Below are 14,444 nucleotides of genomic sequence, written 5' to 3'. Positions count from 1 at the left end.
TATTGCTACTTTTTAATTCGTCCAGTTGCTTGAGCAGTTTCAGAAGAGCATGAATATTGCTACTGGACACGATGAATATGGTTATTTTTATATATGTTTTTCAAAGGAAAAAGAGAAATTGTAGTTGTGATAAAAATATGGATACAACCTTGTTAAAAAACCATAAATTGGCTTAATAATGACAAAGATTTACTTTTTTAATTTCAGTATTTGAAAGGTTTTAATCTTAGCCTCTTTATTAAGTAAATCTCTGTGTAATTTTCTTTTGCTTTTATTCTCCCACTACAAGAGTACATGTAATTATTGTTCTCTTGTTTAGTTAACCAGTAAACAAATTGGCGTTGTTTACAATTCTCATTAGTCCTTTAAGTAGTGGTGCTGTTTGCATTTTATATTTAGTGTAAGCTTCACCATGAAGCAGTTAAAATGTCTCAATTAATGTTTGTTCTCAATAAAAAGTAAATGTTAATTTGAAATAATTATATACTTAATATAAAACTATATTTTTGTTTTTGTTAAGCCAATTAAACAAATTCCTAATGAATTTATTATTGTATTAAAATAATTTCTAAATTAAAGGGGTTTCCAACAAAGAATTAATGCATCTAGATTATTAATATCGTTTATGCAAAATTTATATAAAAAAAAATTATAATAATAAATAAATAGTAACAACAGTCAACTACAGTTTTTGTTTATTTTTTAATGGAGTATTTTTTTCTGGTATGGTTTTAAAAGGTTTTAGGGGTTTTAATTAAATTTGTATATAACGTTTTTGTTTTGGTTGGTTGGTTGGTATAGTATTATATATGTATATATAAATGTATGTAGTATATGATTATAATCTGTTAAATATATATATGTAATGTATATAGCATAAAATAATCAACTAGTGTGTATGAAAATTTCTATTTAAACATATTTTTATTTGGAAAAAATAAAAAAAGTAAATGAAACAACTTAAAACAAATATTAACGCATTTAACAAAACTCAGTGATTTGGAACTATATAGGAGAGCGGGGCACATAGGATATGCCAGGATTTTAATATTATAAAACAAGATGGTATGGTAGGTTGTTGTTGTTTTTTTTTTTTGATTTCAGATTTTTAACAAAACAAAGTATTTTGGTAGGTACAAAAAATAAATAAAATAAAACGAAATTAAATTAAAACAAAGTTAAACTTAAATTTAAAGCCAGCAATTAAATAAATAAATTAAACAGTATAAAGAAATAAATTGATGCTAGGAATAAATAAATAAATAAATATGTATCATAAATTAAAATCAAAATAAGTGATAAATAAACTAAAACAAAATAAATAAATTAAATTGAATAGTGAGTGTTTTTCTTTGTAGGTTTTTTTTATTTTTTTGAGGTGTAAAAATCTTAAATTTATTATAAATTTGTTCGTTTTGGTTGATTTGTTAAAATATTTTTATTGTTCTGCTTAATAGTTTAAAACATGTAATCAAATGGGAGTTTGTTTTTAAGCGTATTTATAATTTTTATGGTAAAACGTACTTTTTTACATTCAATGTTGCAACATTATACTGAATTTAAAACAGTTCTTTAGGTCTTATTATTGGTTTTCATTTGAAGTTTAAACACTTTTATGCTAAATAAAAATAAAACTTCTTTTTATTTACTTTTCTTTTTTTTTCTTCCTGTATTTTGATAATTTTTTAAAAGTTTTTAAAATATGAATGAATAGAGTTGTTATATTTTACAAAAATAGTGGTATAAAGCCAGTAAACAACACCATTTATGAAAATATTTTTAATAAATTTTATATAAAAAAAAATAACATTTATTAGATTATTTAAATTTTTTTAATAAAAAAATTATGTGCGGCATTAAATAAATTAAAATTATAAAATAATTTTGTTAGATTTTTGATCATCATCTTCTTCAAATTCGTAAGAAATTATTATTGTTTTTAAATTTTTTTTTTAATAAAAAAAAGTAAAATATAAGGACGACACAATATAGAGTTAGTAGAAAGAAAAAAAAAACACAAACATTTAAAGGTGTATAATAAAGTAAAAGAAAATATAAATTATTTTAAAAAATAAATTTTATAATAAAAAAACCTAAATTTTGCAGATCCACACTTCTAGTTTTTATTTTATTTTAAGGGGGCTTGGGGTTTGTTATAATTCTCTATGAATTTATAAATTATAAATTTTCTTTAGCAAATTAAACTTTTTTTTTTAATCCAGGGTTATTTTAACCAAAATTTTATTTAAAAATTTGGGATTAAGGCCAGTTTTGCGAGAAAAAAATTAAAATAATTTAAAACACTTAAAGTTAAAATTTTTAGTAGTAAATTTAATTTGTTGTAAAAGAAAAACCACAAATACTTAGGAAAAAATTATAACATAATATCACATATACGTTTAGTTAATAATATTTTGAAAATTTTAATATTTTGTTGAATTATTTTTTTACGTTTTTTTTAAATTTTTTTTTGTATTTTTTATAAGTTGCAACATTAAAGACAAAAAGTAGAGAGGAAATTATAATTATGGTTATATATGTGGTGTTATTTTAAGATTTTTTTTTTTTTATTCTTGGATTAGTTTAGTTTCGTTTGAGCTGTGTAATGTCAAATATATTAAGTAATAGAATGAAAATGGGGGATATATTGGATCTGTAATGCGAGATTAAGAAACATAAAAATGGTGTGAACCGATTTTTGTTTAACTTTAAGCTTAGCCCTATTTACAGAGATAATTACAGTATTGTGTTGGTGATCTATATCAGTGGTCGCCATAAAGAGAACAACAACTATGTATTATAATATTATCTTATGCATTTTCGCTGTAATCAGACCAGCTTTTGAGCGTGGTTTTTATTTTTAATAACTTATATGACATTTTAAAGGGTAGATATCTGTCATTTATTCTCTCATAGTTATTGAACCTTATAGTGTAAACAACAAGGATTTTTTTCGCTTCGAAAATGTGGAATTTTGTGCCAACAAAGCATGATATGCGGGTAGTTTTGCTTTACTTCACACTGATTTCTCACCAAAGCTTATGGTGAAGTGTTCCATCGGTTTCAGAGTGCAAGAGATAATTTGTTCGGTTCAGCAGTGGTGATTTTGACACGGACGACAAAGATCGCCCAGGCCAGCCAATGATTATCATGAATTGGAGGCATTACTCCATGAAGATTGTTGTAAAACTCAACAAAAGGGTCCTATCTATTATGGGCTGCTGAAATCTGGTCAGACCATCACAGGGTATCTGTACCTGAAGCGAGCTTAGACCGAAAAAAGCCCGGCCATCATGACAACACTCTGCCACATGTTGAAAACTATTTAGAATGAAGTGATTGGTCAGTTTAGCCTCACCCGCTTTATAGTCCAGACCGTCCGACTACTATTTCTTTCGATCGAAGCAGAACGCTCTCTCTGGGAACAGAGTATCCAATATTGGCTTTAAGAAATGAGCATTTGTGGTTATAAATAGTTGGCATAATTGTATATAAAAGTGTAAGGCACAAGAAACTCTTTAAATCAGTGGTCGGCATAAAGAGAACAGGGATAATAACATGTTTATTGTGATTTTTATTTTCTTGTTATAAATTTTATGAAGTTCGTTGACACTCGTGTTGTTTACAGATAAATAACCGATTTTGATCGACCCCTAGGGGCTATGACAGTTGACCACTGCTTTAAATGGATGGGTAGAAGATGTAATTATTACTTTAGTCTACTACCAGACTTCAGCTAGTAAAGTAGTCAAATAAAATTTTGTTCTCAATAAAGAAGCCGGCAAACAAATATGTACCTTTCATTTTATCAGATAGATTAAGAGACATGTGATGTTAAACTTAATCCTGGCTGCTAATATGTGGAATTATTATTTATTTGAGAATTTTTATGATACAAATACGATGAGAGGTGGTAGGATTTAGTAAAATTATTTTAAATGAAATTCACGTAATTAATTGTATAGCCAATTTGTTTATATTTAAAACTAAATTTATACTTAAATTCTAGGAAAATTATGTAGAAATTAATTTGTTTTTGTTTGTTTCGTTTGTTCAACTAACAACGGAGGCATTTTCTTATGATTTTTGTTTTGTTTTAATTCTTGTACTCGATTTTGTTTCAAAATTATGTGGATTAATAAAATTTTGAATAAAGGCAAGATGTCATTTGTTAAAATTTTATTTGAATGTTTTTTGTTGTTTTTTTTTTTTTTGTTTTTACTTTTACACACGTAGGAAATTTAAATTTTATTCAAGTAAATAGATGTTTTTATATGAATGTTAAAAAATAAAATTAAAAATTAAAGAAAACTTAAGTGAAAAATAAATAAATAAATAAATAAATAAATAAGAAGTATGAAAAATATAAATAAAAGGTTACGAAATGAGAAATAATTTAATAACAAACAACTAACAGGATAAAAGGAAACTAAATCGTTCTAAAACATAAAAATTATAAAAGAAACATAGTGCTGCACAAAAAGGAGAGTTATAAAAGATAAACTAAATAAAACTAAAAGGAAAATTTATGGAAGTAAAAATAGCTAAAAATGGTAGAATTAGAGTAGTACTTAGTAGTAGAGTGAAGTAGAAAGAAGTATTGAAAAATTTAACATGCAACATGCAAAAAAACACATACTTTATAAAAGATATTATTATACTAATAAATTCAGTTGTGCTAATAGTTTAATAATAAAGTAAATAAAAATCATAAATATAAAACTATAAGCTGCATTAACTAATAATTCACTAGAAACTAGTTCGGTTTTTAATAATAATAATAATACTATATGTATATTTATTTCTGTTTCTTTCTTTCTATAAATATATTTATATACTTTTTTTTTTGGTTTCTTTTATTATTGCAAAAAAAAATTATTGATTTGGTAGGAGAGGTGTTGATCTGTTGCTTTCAAAAAAAGTGATTTTTATAAAATAAAAAAATATAAAATTCTTTTGGTTTATTTATTATTTGAGAGAGAAAAATCTACTAATGAAAGCTTTTTTGTTTTAAATTATCTAAAATATTCGTTTTAATAATTATTTTTCTATTTGTAGCATATAGTTTAAAAAAGGCGTGGCTAAAATGCTCAATTTTCGAAAAATTGAAATACTTACACAAGCGTTTTTTTAAAAATTTTATTTTGAAAGGATTACAATTTATATATATTTTTTATTTTGCTAGTTTTATCTTTGTTTGTTTAAACAGAGTCTTAGTGAAATTAAAAGGTGTAATTTTCTTTTGAAGAAATTTGAATTTTTTTTTGGAAATTAGTTTAGATTTTTAACATGCAAACCAAGGGAAATTTAAATTGAAGAAAATAAATGATTTGTATATAACAATTTACCATTAAATATTAAAGGGAAAAGGTAAATGTGAAAAAAAACATAATTTTTACTAATTCTTAAATAATACATATAAAAAATTAATCAAATTTTAGTTAAAATAATATAGAATTAAAATGGAAAGTATACAGGGTTCTTTTTTAGTTGAGTAAAAAAAAAACAAAGCCCCAATTACAAATGAATTAAACTGTGTTAAAATATTGATGGTTGTTTATTTTACAATTAAATTTAAATTTTGATTTCCAAAAAAAAATAAATATTTTTATTTATAGTTTTTGAAACAAATGAAATGCGTTTCAATATTGAATATTCATATATTTGTGATCTAACTAACGTATTGGCAAATATTTTTCAAACAATGGGTACCCTCTGCATAACCATTTACTGGTGGAATCACTAATGAATGGTGGTCTCTAGATGGTGGATACAATAATCAATAAATATATACATACTTTCCACCATACATTCTTACTTGTTTATATTGAATAAAATTTTAATTTGAAGATAAACCTCGAGACCGGTTAACCGGTTTTTTTAAAAGACAAAAATCAAAACCGGTTTTTTTAAAAACACACTTTTTTGGTTAAACCGGGAAATGGTGGACATTTAAATTCTATTTAAGTTTCATAAACTACCATATGTTTTTGACAGCTAACTTTTGTTGTTTGGTTTTTTTTTCACTCTATGTAGTGAAAAAAACCAAACAACAGCGTCTTGCAAAAACCACAATTCCGATGCGGGGCAATTGAAGCTTCGTTTTCGCATTTTCCTACCAATAATTTTATTGTTTAATAAACTTTTATTTCTTATTGGGTAAAATGTATAAATTTTTGTTTTGGTTGAACAGCTGTTTTAAGCAAAACTATCGATAAATTTTTGATATTTAGTAGTGCTACCATACTTTTATCTTATTTAAATAAGACAAATTATGTAGCACTGTAAAACTCAAACTGTATTTAAATACAATTTAATTTTAAGTAAAAATTACATAAATACGTATTTAAATAACAAGTCAAAAACTGGGCATTAGAGACACTAAATTTATAAATGACTTCATGCTGGATTACCTGCATTTCTCTTTGCATTACAAATATATTGTGACAATAGATTAAAAGCTGAAATAAATTTGCCATGAAATACATACGTATGTATATATTTATTGATTATTGTATCCACCATATACCATATAATACCCTACACTAAGTAAAAGAGCAAAAACATTTTTCTTTTAAAATTTCAATAATTTATATTTTTGAGTGATTTTCGGAAGTGGGCCTTATATGGGGGCTATGACCAATTATGGACCGATCACCATGAAATTAGGTCGTGTTATTTATGTCTATATTAAAGTTAACTATGTTGAATTTTGTTCAACTCGCAACATTTTTAAGCGATTTATGCACTTTAAAGTGATTTTCGGAAGCGGGTCTATATGGGAGCTATGACTAATTATGGACCGATCGTAACAAAATTTGGTGACATGAATTTTGTGTATATAAAACTTATTTGGAACGGAATTTGTGGAGATACATATATAAATTAAACATTTATGACCGATAAAGTCCAATTTCGGGAGGAATTTGTATGGGGGCTAGGTGAAATAATGGACTGATTTCAGCCAGTTTCAATAGACTTGGTCCTTGAGCCGAAAAAATAATATGTACCAAATTTCATCGAAATATCTTCAAAATTGCGACCTGTACTCTGCGCACAAGGTTTACATGGACAGCCAGCCAGCCAGCCAGCCGACCAGACGGACGGACGGACTTCGTTTAATCGACTTAGAAAGTGATTCTAAGTCGATCGGTATACTTTCAGGTGGGTGTTAGAGCAATATTTTTGGGCGTTACAAACATTTGCACAAACGCATAATACCCTCCCCACTATGGTGGTGTAGGGTATAAAAAGGTCTACTTAAATTTATTTTCATTTGTGGACACTAATAAGAAATATGTTAGGAATTGTGTACTAAATCTTCGGAAATTTAGCATTTTTGAATTCTTAAGGCTCTATATTTATGCAATTATTTTATATCTTTTACGAAATATTGTCATATGATTTAATTTTCTATAAAATAAATCAATATTTTTAAAAATGGAATCCAAGTTTTTCTAAAATTTGTTAAATGAGCTTTAGAAAATATATTTCATTAAAACCGGTTTATCAAAAAACCGAAAAGTTAAAGAATACCAAAACCGGTCGAGTTTAAAAAGATGAAAAAACCGGTTGGCCGGTTTTTCGAAAGTGTCGAAAGAAGCATTCAGTAGGAATTCATACATAACTCCATCTGATTTCCTCACTATTTACACCACCTATATCCGATCGAAAATGGAATACAACTCCCATGGAGCATCTCGACCGCGTACAGGAGAGCGAAGGTGATGATTGGTGACAGTAGGGTATCCAACTGTATTGATTTGCTGGAGCATAGTCGTAATGTGGGCGGCGTTTCACTGTTCTATTGCTAATACAATGGAATTTGTTCTGATGAAATTAGGGAACTGATATCCGCAAATTTTTACGTAATACACGTTTTTCATCAAGAACACATCCCTTTGTGGTCGATTGGTCAGTGGACCGTACAACATACACTACAGGGAAAATTCGTACTTTAACCGTACTCTACGTATGTGGAACAAACTTCCCGCTGAAGTGTTTCCTGACATTTTCAATGTAGGAAAGTTCCAATCGAATATCCACAAACACGACTCCTTTTTTCCTTCCTTCTCTAACCTATTTTCTCAATGTTTTGTATGAGTAGGGGTCATCCCGTGAATGCTGGGATCATACCTTATAAGTAGTAAAACCAAATTAACATATTTCAATAATATTTAAAACAAAAAAATTTTGAAGGAATATCAAAAAATCCAGAATTTAAAAAAAAAATCCATGGATCGAGGTTTAGGAATTAGCACTACCTACTAGTTGCCACAGAATTAGTTAACTGTTAAGAAAAGACTTTTTGACTGTCTCCTTTGTAGCTTGTATGGGATTATAGTATGAACCGTTTCTTAACATACACTGAAATGGATTCGCTTAGGTCACAGAATTTCTAAAAATATTTCCATTCCTCCTAGGACATCATATTAAGTGACAGGTCCCTTTCATTCAAGATGTTATTTCAAGAACTAGAATCAGTCCCTAATCTCAAGAAACCAATAACTAGACTAATACACTTTCATGATCATAAATGAAACGCATAAGTACTTACATATTTTCTACCAATTATTGAAATGTAAAGGGAAAATTTATCATCAATCTTTAATTATTTTTTGAGAAATAAATTTGAAAATTATGAATTCTCTTTTTCTCGAATTATGTAGAATATTTCGAAATAAACTTATGGAAGCTGTAAGCTTTAAGCTCCTTTTTTTATAAACTTACATATTCAAATAAACCACATTTCATTTGTTTGTTAAATTTTCACTCTTTTTTGCTTTCAAACCGAATATGTAATTATATATAAGTTAAATAAAAAATATATATATATGAATGTAAATCAATTAAAATAAAAATTCACTTAATTTAAATTATTAACTACAAAATATATGTATATTAAAATAAAAAAAGGGATAAATAAATATTTATACAACAAAATTTAAAGAAAAAAATGAGGAATATTACTTAGGAAACAAAATACTACTAAATATTTAAAACAAAAAATAAAAATGTTTGATACTAAGGGCAAACTTTAATTAATAAATAAGTATATTATAGTATTGTATATAAGTAGGTAAGTAAGTAGTATATTAACAAGGAGTTAACAGATAAATTTGTTTAAAAATATTGTATTTATATAAAAGAATATTTAATAAAAAAAAATATAGTTCAAGACTTACCATCAATATTATCGGATTGATCGAAGGGTAATTGTTTTGTATCATTATGGTCCTCTCGTGTATCGGCGCCCTGTAAAGCATGGCTTGACAATAACGACGACATATCATCGGCTGTGTGTTTCAAAGCTCCGGGCTTTGGTGAAAACATTAAAAGTGTAGTTTAGGTTTTATTTTAAGATTAAGAAGAGAGAGAAAGAAAATAAATAAAAACTTTTAGATTTATTTTTCTGTTTGGTTTGTAAACAAAACTTTATTTTATTTTTATTTACATTTAAAGAAAAAATGCTTTAAACCTTAAACAAAAATTTTTAAAATTTATTATTCTATTATGAACTTAAGAATACATATTTTAAAAATAAAAAAAAAAATACTTTACAATTTTGATAGAGGTTCTTTCTTAAATTAATTAAATAAAACAAAATAATAGTAACCTGAGTTTAAGTAAAAAGCTTAACAAATTTAATACATTTAAAATAGGATTTTAAAAATTTAAAAAATAATGAAATTTTATGTTTTTATTAAAAACATTACTTTAAATCATTGGTAGGCAAATAGAGGCATTTAATTTGTGTGCTTTTTTGGGTAAAAAATAAAATATCCACAACAACATCAAGCAACTGAATGAAATGGGTGTATTTTTACACTCTAGTACGCTCTTTTGTTCACATTCGGGTTGTTTGACGAAAATCATCGTAACCTGAACAATATGAACGCCTACCATGGCTTTAAATAGTAAATGTAAAAGCTTTAAGACATCTTGCTTAATTCAAAGTTGTTTTTTGCTTTAAAAAGCTTTTGAAACATTTTAAAAGTACTCGCTTACTGAAAGCTTTAAGTCGTCTTTGTATTAGTTTTTGAAAAATGTTAAAAGTTCTTTTAAATTGCTAATCGTATTTAATTAAAAATAGCTCAAGCTTTTAAGGAACCTTTCGTCTTTTGAATTATAGTTATTAACTCAAATTGAATATTATCAAGACTGAAATACCATTGATTCCTTTTTTAAACATAAAGGAAGATCTATTAGAAATAAGCTTTTTTGTACCAACAATTTCAATTTAATAATGTTTAAATATTTCAAAGTGTGTGCTGGTTTAATAATGAATGACTTAAGTTTTAATGGAAGCTTTTATAAAACAAATACTATATTGAATAACATCTATTGCCTACTAATTCTAATGAATTATCTCCTTATTTTCTTAAGTCAAAATGTTTGAAAACCCTTCTTCAACTACCTATAGAAAGATGTTAACAAAGCTTTCTTAGCTTTAATAAAACGCTTGCTTAACTCTAATAATGCTAATTGTCTTAACTAATTTAAAGCTTTTCAACTATGTATTACGAACTATCATCTCCAACATTTATGGTTATAATTTCCGGTTTTTTTGTTGCACTATCCAACTTTTCGCCAATACAATCAGACTTGGCTTTGGACTGAACCGAAGAGCTATCCGATGTTTTCGATGATTGCTGTGACTGCGTTTCTTTCAGTTCTCTTTCATAGCACAGACGATGAGATTTACATTTATTATGATGATTAACGATTTCCAAACGGAAATTTGAATTGCCCTCCACAAAAGAAGTGCGTATGTCGGGTAGTTCACTGGACCATTTGCGGCAGAATTTACAAAACATGGTATTGGACAGTTCATCGAACTGCAGCCAATCGTATAGAAACAGCCAATTGGTACGAAAGCGTCCATTTTTGCGAGAAGTGGGCGCGGGTGTTTGAACTACGCTGGTCGTAGTGGAGGTATTTCTCGAAGTAGATGGAGGTTCGGCACAAATATTTAGGAATTGCTGTTGTTGTTGCTGCTGCTGCAACAAACGTTGTATGGTCGAGGTAGCGGCCATTTCTATGTCGGCCACATTTTGCTGCCAGGCGTTTTTGAAATGTTGCTGGGTTTGATGTTGCAAACGTTTCAATTGTACTTCGACAGCCTGTTGAAACATTAACGACTGTTGCTGATCGTTTTGTAATCGCTCCTGTTCCAGTTTTTGTTGCTGCTGCTGTTGTTGTTGTTTTTGTTGCTTCTGGAAGTTTTCATATTCATGTTGCAAATGTTTGGTAAATGTTTCGGTGGCAATTTGTTTAAAATCTTTAGCAACTTGTTGCTGTTGTTTTTGTTGTTCGTGAATTGAAAGTTTTTGTGGTCGTGGAGGATTATCGAGATTAATTGTGGTCTTTAGTTAGAAAGGCCAATTTTTCATTTATGAACAAATTATACAAAAAAAAACAGAAAAAGAAAACAAAATAAAGAGAAAAATTACAACTTAAGAAAATTAAAAATTGTTTTTTTTTAGGAAACAAAACAGACAACAGTTTAAGTTTAAAGGGGAAGGATTATTGTGCTGTTTATTTTATATAGAGTCTGTATAGAGTGTGTAAAAATGTTGATGTGTATTTATGTTGTGTGTGTGTGTTTTTTAAGAAATTCAAAAGAAAGTTTATAATTGAAATAGAAAATTTTATTAAAACAAAAAAACTTTTTAAATTGTTTAGATTTTTTCTTTTTCTCGGCCGATACCACGTCTCTTATGCATACTCTCAATAATCCTTCGTCCTTCTAAAAACATTTCGTCAATTTTATTTCTTTTTAACAACAAAAACAAATTTCATTTCTTAAGTTTTAATTTCAATCCATATTTTTTTTTTATTTTCAATTCAAAAACAAATCAATTTTGCGGTTATTTTCTTCAAGGTTTAAAGCATCAATTTTTCTTTTCATACAGATAATAAAATTAATTCTAGCAACAACAGGAAAAAAATGGTTTAAATATACAAAGATGAATATATAAATTATAATTTTATTTTAGCAATTGGAACCATCGTACCGGTCCAAAGAAAAAACCTTAACAAATTAAAGCGAAACTTAAAAAAAAAAATATTGTATATAAAAATAAAATGCTTTTAAATGTCTGAAATGTAAAAAAGAAATGTTTATAAACATGTCGCGAATGTTCTTATGAAATAGCAACAAATTAAAGCGTTAATTTTTAAGTGATTTAAAGCAGGTTTTGTCGCAGGCCTTATAATATTTTATTTTGACTAATTTTGATAAATTTTTAAATTTATCATGTGTTTTTCTTAAAACTTGATTTTTCGATTGGCAACATGTTTATAAACATTATCTTTAGTTCCGTTAAAGAGTTTTTAATTTTTTTTTTTGATTTAGATTCTTTTTGTAAACTACACTTTAGCAATTTTTCACAAATTCTTCAATACGAGTATGAATTATAAATAAAATGTTTAAATAAGAAGTAGCAACACTTACCGGCAAGTATTCGGGTGGCAAGGAGACATGATGTTCACGCTGCTGTTGCTGTTGTTGGGCATCTATTAATTCTTGTTTAATACTCAACGATTGATTTAGACCCATAACACCAGATGATGCATTAACATTACCGCCACCACTAAGAGCACTCGCCGACAACGGACTATCGCGTCGACCACCAGAATCTTCGGTCTCTGAAGTATTACCACCGCCAAGAGATTTCGGCACGGGACTTGATTTAAAATTTGTGGGTGCCTGCAAAAAAATAATTTTTAATTCAGTACATACAGTTTTCATCATTCATTTACTATTTCTAAATCATAAATTGTTCAACAATTAAAAATTAAGTTTTCACCTCAAGTATTTACCCGGTTAGATAACACTAAAATGATGTTATAATTCTAGGCTATTGTTTTTTTTTTTTTGTTACTTTAGTTATCACGTGCCTTTGTTTATAAATTGTGTGCCTCAAATGTAAAAATTTATATTTAACACTTTTACTTTTTTACACATATATGTACATCTACTTAGTTGTATTAATGTATAAATTTCTGTTTATCTATAAAATCATAATATTAATAGGCAAGTCGATTTCTTTAGACCCCTTTTACTCTCACATTATACATTTAATTTGGGCAAGAAATATACCATTTTAAAGGGATTTATTCACAGATGTGCAGAATATATATTATATTGAAATCGGTTCAGTTTTTAGGAGTTATAAGCGTTTAAAGATGTTACTAACACATATGCAAAAACGTGTACATGTGAACCTTAAGCTAAAAAGTAAACAAAGCAGTGCGTGTTTGTTCAATTTGTTGTTGTAAATAAATAGGAGAAACAATTAAACAGTATTGATTTCGCTCTGTTTTAAGTGAGAGTTGTTATAGAAAACAAAGAAGAAGAATTTAGTAATTTAAATTCGCTTTAATAAATATATTTTGAAGGTGTTTTTTTATTTTCTAACTCCCATATGCATAAATAATTTTTAAATTTATCAAAGGTTTATAAAACAAAATTTGTTTTATAAACCTTTGAGAAATTTAAAAAACTGTTTATGCATATGGGGGTAAATATGTAATTGTAGATAAGTAAATAGTTATTTTATAATTGTGACGATTTTCAACGGTTTACTGCATGAAGTTTAAACCGTTTAAGAAATTTAAAAAACTGTTTATGCATATGGGGGTAAATATAAGTAAATAGTTATTTTATAATTGTGACGATTTTCAACGGTTTACTGCATGAAGTTTAATGAAAAATGGGACGGGTCGGAGAAAATGGTGAGTCGCCTCTAGGGATGCCAATCCCGAAATCCCGATCCCGAAAATCCCGGGATTTTTCGGGATCGGGATTTCCCAAATCCCGGGATTTGTGAAAAAGAATCCCGGGATTTTTCGGGATTAACAAATCCCGAAATATTATGAGATTTTTGATATTTTAGGAAGATTTTTGAAGCACCCAAAATACTTAGAAAGCTAAATTTCAGCATATTTTTTATAATACTAATCTCGCTTCAAATCCAAACGCAGACAGATTTTTTCATTTGAATCGGAGAGCAGCACGTCTCCCTTGCATTAACAGGCTTTTACACAATTTACACTTTTACGAAATTTATGTTCAAGTTATTTTCTAAAGGGGACTAGGGGCAAATGTAGCCCGATTTCCGCAGTACTTTACAGTATAATTTCAGAGTATTTACAACTTATTTTGTGCAAAATTTTATAAGGATTGCCGCATAATCAAGATATTTATGACTGCTCAAACAGTACTCCGGGGGACAATTGTATGGAGCTAGGGGAAATCATGGACCATTTTATTTTAATTTAACGCATTAGTTTTTGATTTGTTATGTTTTTACTTAAATATATTAATGATATAATAGTTTTTATTGTTGAATTTGATGTTTTTGACGTTTAACTAAAATCCCGAAGTCCCGAAAAATCCCGAAATCCCGAAAAATCCCGGGATCCCGAAAAATCCCGGG

The 14,444-nt window shown here is 27.5% G+C and overlaps 1 protein-coding gene across 4 annotated transcripts in view; it reads right to left on the bottom strand.

Annotated features, from left to right (window-relative positions):
* Positions 1–14,444, bottom strand: part of fru (fruitless) — a 353,194-nt gene that overhangs the window by 23,851 nt on the left and 314,899 nt on the right. For 2 of the 4 annotated variants that reach the window (XM_065515674.1, XM_065515673.1), the window contains exons 5-6: positions 12,458–12,712; positions 9,186–9,318 (exon numbers count right to left, since the gene is read on the bottom strand). In XM_065515674.1, the coding sequence (XP_065371746.1) occupies positions 9,186–9,318; positions 12,458–12,712 (388 nt within the window). Of the gene's footprint in view, positions 1–9,185; positions 9,319–10,505; positions 11,367–12,457; positions 12,713–14,444 lie in introns of those variants that run through there. The other 2 variants (XM_065515671.1, XM_065515672.1) reach the window with 1 other exon arrangement.

Source organism: Calliphora vicina, chromosome 1, assembly GCF_958450345.1.
Source record: "Calliphora vicina chromosome 1, idCalVici1.1, whole genome shotgun sequence".
Lineage (NCBI taxonomy): Eukaryota > Metazoa > Arthropoda > Insecta > Diptera > Calliphoridae > Calliphora > Calliphora vicina.
This window is presented reverse-complemented; position numbering and strand designations above follow the sequence as displayed.